Source organism: Pyxicephalus adspersus, chromosome 1, assembly GCF_032062135.1.
Source record: "Pyxicephalus adspersus chromosome 1, UCB_Pads_2.0, whole genome shotgun sequence".
NCBI classification, from domain to species: Eukaryota; Metazoa; Chordata; class Amphibia; order Anura; family Pyxicephalidae; genus Pyxicephalus; species Pyxicephalus adspersus.
The window spans coordinates 145,702,084-145,712,297 of NC_092858.1; the positions used below are offsets into that span (position 1 = coordinate 145,702,084).

At 39.7% G+C, this 10,214-nt stretch overlaps 1 protein-coding gene across 1 annotated transcript in view; it reads right to left on the reverse strand.

Annotated features, from left to right (window-relative positions):
- Nucleotides 1-1,026, reverse strand: part of HIP1 (huntingtin interacting protein 1) — a 74,161-nt gene extending 73,135 nt beyond the window's left edge. Inside the window, exon 1 of the mRNA XM_072430005.1 lies at nucleotides 916-1,026. Within this exon, the coding sequence (XP_072286106.1) occupies nucleotides 916-1,011 (96 nt within the window). The 5' untranslated portion in view covers nucleotides 1,012-1,026. The remainder of the gene's footprint in view (nucleotides 1-915) is intronic.
- Between the last annotated feature and the right edge of the window lie 9,188 nt (nucleotides 1,027-10,214).

Below are 10,214 nucleotides of genomic sequence, written 5' to 3' on the forward strand. Positions count from 1 at the left end.
CCTCCATACAGGGGGGCACAAGGACAGCCTTCATACAGGGGGGGACAGAGACAGCCTCCATACAGGGGGGCACAGAGACAGCCTCCATACAAGGGGGCACAGAGACAGCCTCCATACAAGGGGGCACAGAGACAGCCTCCACACAGGGGGGCACAGAGACAGCCTCCATACAGGTGGGGGCACAGAGACAGCCTCCATGCATGGAAGGAGGCAGCCTCCAAACTGGGGAAGAGGAGGGACGCAGGATGGAGAGAATTCTGTGACCCCCCCTTATTCTGGCCAGACAGAGCATGGGGCTATTAGAATAAGAATAGATGCATTCAGAGTCTGCAGAGGAAGGAGGAGGAGGGATGATGATGATGCATTGCTCCCTTCCTTCTCTGGGCTGGCCACACTCCTCATTAGCAGTTATTGGGATTACATGGAGCACACACACTCATTTCCTCCCAGGGATTACTGGAAGATTAGCAAACCCATGTCTCTAATAATATACAGAATGGCACTGGGTAACCCCTTGTGTGCCAGGGCTAGGCATGCCATCATAATGCCAGCTGGACGCCCAGGCTCATTCATAGACTTGGTGCCTGGCTTTCTGGGATTCCTCCTACAGAATAATTGCATATAGAAATTCTTAAACTGCGTACATGTCCTGACATAACTGTCCCTCAGGGCTCCTATAAACCGTCTGCTGGGCTAATATATGTTTGCTGCTCATACAGTATCTGTCTGTCAGGGATTGAAAAAGAGAATTTGTTTGAGAGTTTTTTTCTGAAGTGCCCAGAACTGTAAAAGTCCAGAAATAAGATCTGTCTATAAATCAGAGAGGATAGTGTGATGTAGGATGGGCTATTTCAGTCTGCCTTTAAACTCACACTTATAGCAGAATTTAACTAAAAAAAAGAAAAACTCACCCACCTTTACTTTCATAGATCCCTCGATCCCTGTGGAGCTTTCCTGTATTGGGTTCCGTGCCATCCCGTTATCCACCTTAGTCGCGCCAGGTACCGCCATTTTCTTACTGTTTCTGCTTACGTCCCCCAATATTGCATTGCCCAGGCACAAGATCGGGTGAGGTAGCCTGTGGTAAATGGGAAAAAAAGAGTGCCATCTTCACTGCGCATGCCTGAGATCAGCATTCTGTTCCCTCATTGAAGAAAAAGCTCAGGCATGCGCAGAAGGAGCAACCAGAAGCCTTCTGGGGTACTCACATCACGCACCCCAATAGGAATCTGGCTGCTTCTTCTGCGCATGCGCTTCTGTGCTTCCATTCTGGTGCATTCACTGTGAAAAACACAGAAGGGGAGGGGCTTCACCTTTTTATTTTAAAAAAAAGGTGTTTACCCCCCACATTTACCTTACATAAAAGGGTTGCAGCACTACTACTACTACTATTGGTGCTCAAACTGGGAGTTGGTAAATCAGATTGAGCAAGGCTCTAGAAGAAAGAGAGCTGACCTCCACAGTGTTCTGCTACTCCCTGACCAACAAGCAGGAAGAATCAAAGTGACTCTCTGCACTGCAGGCATCCTCCGTTACCACATTTTGGAACTCCAGCCTCACAATTACCTGAACATCAAAGCATGGGCAGTCTTGCATACTTCTTTCCTATTGCTCAGTGTAGTATTTGTAGCCTGGTAGAGAGCTGTCATGTCTTGGACAGCCAGTATGGGCATAGGATTCTACCAGTATGTATCTCAAGAGTGGCTTCTGTACTACTAAGGGGGTTATTTTGTGTTGTATGTGTGAATGACAGGTGTGCTTGAACCATTATGAGTGATAATAAATGACTGGGCAGGTTGGCATTAGAATGCAGAGAACTGCACAACTTATGGAGAACTGTCCAGTGTTTGGGTGTCAATTAAAATGTATATATTGAATGAGAACCTGTTACAATGTGTTTGTAGTGCGTACAATGCATTGGTATACTTACCTTTATAGCTCTCACAGCTTCTGCCTCTACTCCAGCCAGAAATCAGTCTGTTCTATTGGCTGAGGTACCGAGAGAGAAAGAAATTCTATGAATTCTAAATATAGTAAATTAGGCCTTCTGAAGATGCATCATACCGGCAATGTTTAGATTTGACAAAAGGCTTCACTTATGTGACAAGCTAATTGAGCATTTTTTTTTACCATTCACTGAGTACTGCAGTCATAGCAGTTAAAATAACTTGGGAAATAATATGTTGTCTATTTTTGATTCATCTATGACATTTGTGACATTCCAATTACACAGGTAAATTTAGAAAATAGTTTTACAACCTAAAAAAGAACTTTACTTAGTAATCTATACCTATATCTATATCTATACCTGATCTGGAAACATAATATACAAATTGACACTATTTTTTGCAGATGAAATTCACCATTCTAGACAGAATGCTATGCGGCTAGCCTTGTGCAAAAAATATCTGTTGAACTCCAAGAAATTCTTAACTTGCATTACAAATCCCAAGCAGTGTTATCGATGTTGCTCAGGTTACCTCTCTGTTTTTAGCACCTCCTGTTATGGTATAAAAATGAGATGAGGAATAAAGTATCAAAACAGACTGAATAATTTCCTTAACAAGCTGTAAGAGGGCTCTAAAACAAACCATCACTGACCTCTATAGGTGCTTTTAAAGTGAAGTTATTCCTTCTCAAAATACTTCAAAGTTCACAATAAAAATCTGTCTGGTTTCAGATGGTTTCTGACAGCTTAGAAACATCTGCTGATTATGTTCCAGAGATGTGGCAGGCTGCCTAGATTCTGTTGCAATAAAAAATATCTAAGGACTGTATTTATAAAACAGGGAATCTGAAATTCCTTCAGACATTGCCTGATGGGAATCAATTACTGCCATTGAAACACATACCGCTGTAGCAGTAAAGACAGAATGGGAGCACAGAATCTCCTGGGATACCCACGTCACGTATCACAGGAGTCTTCTGGCTGCTCCTTCTGCACATATCTGATCTCGCTTTTTCCTTGAATGGGGATAAAGGCATATTGAACACGTTCCCTATCCACTAAAAAACATTTGCAGCCAAATAATTCAGATTGAATTATTGAAACTAAAGTATCAGTAGGACAGCCACACAGGTAGCCTTTTTATATGTGGGTCAGGAATTGTTTTTTTTTTTTAATTCTTTTAAAAAGTTTTAAAGGTCAAGGTCAGAAATAAAGCTTTAAATACATTTTAACAAATTTTCCCCACATACAGTATAACCCCCACAACTTAGAGCAGTTTTTGTTCCCTGGGCCACAGGCATGTCCTCAGCTATTCCAGATTTGGAAGGACTAACCCTATTTCACATTCCCATCATTCTTTCTTCTTCAGGTGTCCTTTTTTGGGTAGGTTTATATGCCTCTATAAAACGTTTTATCAAAAAATTGTTTTTGTGCAGTAAAACTTTCAGCCTTTAAAATACTTAATTTGTAACTTTGTAAAGTAAATATAAAGTTGGAAAAAAGCATCTGTTGGTTAACCAGTCATACTTTGCATATCTAATTTTTATGGTCCCCAAATTGGGGGCATGGCAAGGGTATGCTATATGACTGCATACATAATTATCTCCTTCTTCCCCATCACTTTGGGAGATATTCTACAAGAGGTGTCAATGCTGGTGTGCATACAATTCCATGGTTCCAGTTTCATTTGAATGTAAAAGGGTTCCGTGAGCAGTTTACCTGCTCTCTGTGCACAATGAGTCCCAGGATTGCTACGTTAAGTATAGTCTGTGCAATGGACAGTGCTAACACATGAAACTGCTCCTTTATGCAGGGGTTTACCTACAGCAAGCAGGGAACACAAAGTACCCTACTGTTGTTTCTTACTAAGCAGAACTAATTAGATCTGTTCTTGTTGTATTTGGTGATATTATATGCTGTATTTTCTAATTTTTTAGCAGCAGTAAGGGGTATAATAGGGTAGCTTAAACCGTTGTCTAATACTAAACTCTGCTCAGTACTACAAATACAAAATACATGTAACATCCAACAAAAGGAGAACTCATGGTTATGTGACTCAGCTTTACAGGGTACAAACGATCAGATAAATATAAGAACAGAAAGTTGCTTGGCTAGTGGGGTGGTATAAAGTACAGGAATACAGACTGCTACATACTGGAGCTCTGCTGGTAGAGCCAAGTTATCAGCCCTTTGCATTTTCATGTGTTGGACCTCTACACATGCAACACACAGCAGTACACCAAAAGCACAATACAATACACAATACAGCAAGTAATATATCAAAATATATAGCAAGACTTTTTGTTCTTTGCAGCCTATGTCATTTTGAATGGGCTGTGCAAGACAAAGCCATTCAACGCACAAAACATATGTGCTACAGCACAGTGTGAAAAGGGGTGATTAGGCGCCAAGAAAAAGAGTACAGAGAGAAATAGGGAGGCTGCCATTGCTAATTTATGTCTGAAATAATAGTTGTATGGCTGTCTATGACCTAAAATACAGGAGAAGCAGTCAGATCAGGAGAATTAGAATTTTTGATCTCTTTTCTATTCTTGAAAGGGGTCAATGACTCAGAAAGTGCTATTGATTGAGTATGACAGCCAGTCAACTGGAATTTCTTGAGGAATTTATTGGCAAAGACAGATTATTTACTGTATTAACATACATTTCCTTTAGCCTAACCTCCTACATTAACCCTTTATGCTTAACCCAATCTTACCATACGTCTATACCCTAACACTAAAGCTCAGTTCAGATGGCAGATAGATGTCAGATTGCAGTTGTTGGAAATCATCTTTTGTGATCTTTCCAGTGACAGGAGAATAAACAAGCGCCATATATACAGTGCCATTCTATTTATATGGAGAGGGGAGAAAAGGGGCAAGCAAGTGGCACCCTCTTCCTGATCATTTGTTCATCAATCTGTAATGAATCAGTTGATGTTGAGGGGGTGCTGTACACACACCAGATGTTCACTGAAATGAGCACATTCATCCTGAGCGACACTCATCTGATGTGTGTATGTAGCTTTAACCTCAGATATAGAGTGTTTGAACAAGGATGTTTATATCAGGATTACCAAGTATTATTTTAATAGAAACTGCAGACTTAAAATAACTTTAAAAATTACAGTACTATATTAAAGCTGAACTCCACTAAACTGCACTAAAAAAAACTCTCAAAACAAGGCTTAAAGTGTATGTAAACCCTACCAATGAACTTCTTCTAACTGCGGTTAAGTATAGCAATGTAAACATTTTGGTATATTAATTTGAAAAGTGCAAAAAGAAGCTTGTTGATCTTGTCAGATATTCAGAACTGTCCCGTGTGAATTTCCTGTGTTAGTTTAAACAGCCTTTTTAGTTCATTTCTTGCACTAAAGAGAGAATTAAAGAATGATTAAGTTTGTTGTAGAGATTTGAGACTGGATGTGTAGTTTAGCAAAAGACACAGCAGGGCTGACACCACTTAGTCTATAAAAAAGCTGTGTGTTGTCAGCCTATAACGGAGCTTAAAGCATATGTCAAAGGTAAAACCTATTAAGAATATCTGTAGAATGGTGTGCTCCTACCTTCTTCTTTGACATGACAACACAGTTTGCTAACATGTTGTCAGCCTTACCGGCTTCATTTCAGATGAACCACAAAGAAGAGCCAGAGGGTTCCAGGCTGAAGAGAGAGCCAGAGGGTTCCAGGCTGAGAGAGAGAGAGCCAGAGTGTTCCAGACTGACAGAGAGACAGTGTTCCAGGCTGAGAGGGAGCCAGAGTGTTCCAGGCTGGGAGGGAGCCAGAGTGTTCCAGGCTGAGAAAGAGCCAGAGGGTTCCAGGCTGAGAGAGAGCCAGAGGATTCCAGGCTGAGAGAGAGCCAGAGGGTTCCAGGAAAGCCAGCGGTCAAACAGTACTACAAAGTTGTGAGTTAAGAGTACTTATATAGTGTATGTGCTAGGTAGAGAGGGCACCTAGGTGAGGTCAGCCGGGCTACTGTTTATTGTTTTGACTTTAAAGTTGTAGAGTGTGCTGTAACACTTGGCTAAAGAAATAAATACTGCTGTTATTTTGTTAATTGTTTTGGTATTTGTTTATTTTGTTTTATACACAATGACACTTTGTAAAGGCCACAGGTACAATACACATTATCTGTGGTTAACCTGCAATCCGGCATGTTTAATTAGTGCATGTTTAGAACAAGTTAGCCTTGGGTAATATGTTCTGCAACCACAGGCACATTGTACTGTAGAGCTGGGTTCACACTAGTGGTTAATGCATGCAGTTTTGAGTAATTTTACCAAAATGGTTTCTAAAAATGATTAATATTGGACTGAATGGGCTCATATATCATCCTTTATTTGACAGGTGGTAAGGGGAGGCAGCATTACTATAGGACTTGTTAGAGGATGTAGTATCCAGGGGTGGCGAACCTTCTGTTTGTGTTGTGAAGGGTTGCAAGTGTGTTAAAACTTGCATTGCCTCACCACAATACACATTAATGCATCATGCCTTTCACATCTGTTCTAAAACAATAATAATAATAATAAAAAAGAAACTTTCCACCTGTAGTCATATCGTGTCAAAACCATTGCAACACAATAACAGGTATCAAATTTGACAAATGTATTCACATTGTTTCCAATTTACTGAAGATTATACAATCTACCTGGAATAACGCAGTATTATCTGCAAGTGTGTGCATTTTTTTGTTTGCCACATGTACTTTCTGAAATGGTATAAAATACAAATCAGCTTTACACAGGGCCTTTGATATCATTTGTTTGACAAATGTTATAATCTTTATTGCTTGTTTAAATGATAATAGTCTGCCAGAAGTCCAACCCAAGATCCACACATCATATGCACATCACAAGCAATGCTCCAGCTCTCTGTCTGATTGCTAATAAAATGCACAAAGTTAGCAGTTAGCAATAGGAATTCCATGAATTATTCACAACAAAGACCATATGTTCATGCATTCTGCAGATGTATCTGTTTGTGATCCCCGAAACTGAAATCCCTTGTAGGTAGTAACTAACGTTATCAGCTGCTGAATGTAAGAGGACCTGGATTTCCTAGTATTTTCTGGGTTTTGTAATGCTAATTTCTTCTGGCATTAATTTTATCAGTTATTAACTCTTTTTGTAAGTGTCAGTTGCTTAATATTCTAGAACTAATTTGCTTTGCTAAATAATTGTTAGAGGTTCCCTGCTGATTATTTTAGGTTGAAAAATTTACATTTTTTTTAATGTTATTAATTGTAATGTCTTTTTTAAGTATATATATGTTTCTTTCCTTTCTGCAAAGAGAAATAAAATACAATCACTGTGTCTGTCTGAAAAGTTTGTTGACTAACAAATACCATGTGATCACTATATCTTAAATGACATGACAGGGAACCACAATGTTTAGTTCCTGATTGTTAGGTAAAGCAGAGGTGAACTTTCGATCATTTTTGTGTTTTTTTTCTTTTTGATTCTAACCTTTTAGAATCTCTACCTTTTTGTACTGCTTGTTTTCATTTAGGGACGAGCGAGTGAGTTTTTAAAACTCGATCATGCGGCGAATTTGGCCATTCACGCTTACCGAAATTGTAAGTAAGAATGGCCGGTGTAAATTCACAAATCGAGCTCAAATTAAAAAAAATATTGCAGGCTATGCTAATCAATGAATGCAGCTCTGGCTGCATTCATTGATTAGCTCAGTGTGCGATCCCCGGCACTAGCGGTTAAATGGGTTACAAGTCTCCCCATTCAAAACCTCTAGTGCTCTCTGATTGGCTGAGGAAAGCTTTCCGCAGCCAATCTGGGAGCACTAGAGGTTTTGAATGGGGATACTTATCCCAATTTAACCTCTAGTGTCTGGGATTGCAAACAGGATTCTCAGGACTGCAAGAATGATTGCAGCTCTAAGAATCCACTGCTATCCCACTAGAGGTATGTTAATTAACCTCTAGAGGTATATTAATTAACCTCTAGTGTGCGGGGATCACAGTGGAACTGCAGAAGAACTCTCAATGGCCGTGGCCGTATTTATTGAGAACAGTGTGCGATCCCCGGAACTAGAGGTTAATTAACCTCTAGTCCCCCCAGGGATCGCAAACAGGAGGATGCCCAGGAAATCCTGTGAATCCTCCTGTTATAATTTCCTCGAACTTCCGATGGTTTTGCAAAATGGGTTAGCCAAAATTTCGCGGAACCATCGGAAGTTTGAGGAAATTTTTGCAAGAATGCCTGAGGCATTCTCGCTCATCTCTATTTTCGTTCCCATTTTGTTGTGGGCTTGTAAAGTCGCCAAGGAACAAATATTTTCCTATTCTTTTTCTTCTCCTTTATATCCCACACAAGTGCATGGCCATTCCAGCATTTTTGTGTTTAAAATTCACTGAAGGAAATTGGGAATCTACCAGGCCCCAATGTGATTGTAAGAATAGAACATTCATTCACAGCAACAGTGGCTCATATAACAAGGTAAATAGGAGAAATAATGCTTTTATGCAGGTTTACAATTGAAAAACACTATACCATGGTTGTATCACCAGGTAGAAGGCAAATTGTGCAAAATTCAATTTCTCGGTTTCATTCTATTTTAAGATCAGGAGATGTCAGTAAGAATGAGATCTCAGGGCCAGCTCTGGGCTCCTAGGTGCACAACAAAATGTAGATCAAAGTGTATGTATAGCCAGGACAATTTTCTTCCAGTTACCATTGTCAGTAGGACTGAAAGTGAGGGGAAATCCAAATTTTTTATGTCACTAGAACGATGTTGGTGTCAACTTGCATTTAGGAAAGATGTTATGGTGACAAATATATAAGAAGGTAATTCCCATTACTTTGTAGAGATTTCTTTTTATTTCCTATTGCTTTTTGTATGACACAAGGTGAAAGGAAAACTCCATAATGGGATACAGCATACAATTAGCAAACAGGTTTTATCCATTCTATACCCTAACTAACCCCAACCCCCTTTGGCTATATACCATGATATAACATTCCCATTAGCACATGGCATCATCTTCTTATTGCAGGAGAGACCCTGTTATAGAAATGCTAGGCTTGAAAGTTGCCTGATATATTGATGGCTGGAATTCCTTTGTCAATTTCCTATCATGCACCCCAATAAGGCATATCAATTTGTCAATAGTAGGGGTTGCAAAAAAGTTGCAGCAAAAATAATTGTTAATTATTGTCAACTGATTCAGTTGACAAGTTTCATTATTTTATAAAAGGTTTTACAACCCAGTGGCGTTTTCTATGATATTTATATCTATGTAACTTTAATTACACCTCTTGATTGTCCCTATATTTGGTGGGACAGGACAGAGGCAGGATACAAAAAGTAGCTGTGTTTTACCAGGACAGAGTTTTGGCAGCTCAGCAGAAGAGTGTTTGTATTTTAAAAAAGTTAGATATACAGAAATATATGGTAAGAAAACAGAATCCAAATGCATTATACACTGCTTAGTCTCCTGGCTTGTGTAGGGGGTTGCTTCAGTTGGTAGGTTCAGCAAGGTTATGTGTCCAAATGAGGTCAGCTGACTACCTAAACACACTGAATGACCAGGTTTTTTCCATCAATAGGTATGGGCATATTCTAAGATGACAATGCCAGTATTGATCGAGTTCTAATTGTGAAAAAGTGGTTCAGAGATCATGAGACATCATTTCCACACATATATGAGTCCAGTCATTAAACCCATAGAGTATCTTTGGCATGTGCTCCATATATTAAAAAGAATATTTCAAATCTTTAAATGCTTGGAGGCATTCTTCATCCCTGCCATGGGAATTTAAGACACATGGCCCTGCAGGAGATGAGAATTTGAGACTCTGATTTGTTGGCAGTGCAAAGCCTCTGTAAAGAAGGAAAAGATCTGCCATTGCTGGCAAAATGAGAATTAAAACCACAGTTCCGGCCTTTATATTCTAGTGAATAATAATTTGCCAGCTGCATACAGGATACTGAGGAGCTGTGTGTGGAGGTAAAAGGGGGGCTACGCAACTTTTAAGATTCCATTCACATGCAGCTGCTTCTATCTCCCAAACTGTCTTCTCTGAGCCAAAGATTGGTGTCTGCACAAGAGGTCACTTCTAATAGCGCAGAAAGCCTGAGAGTGGAAAAGGTCCATGACAATGAAGGAACCGGTCGAGCTGGAAATTGTACAATAAATACAGACACAGATATACATTGTTATTGCAGGATGCTGTCTAAGCTTTACTAATGAATTATTAAGGGACATTCGATGAGCCGGATTTAGTCCGTCCGGTGGGACCATTAAG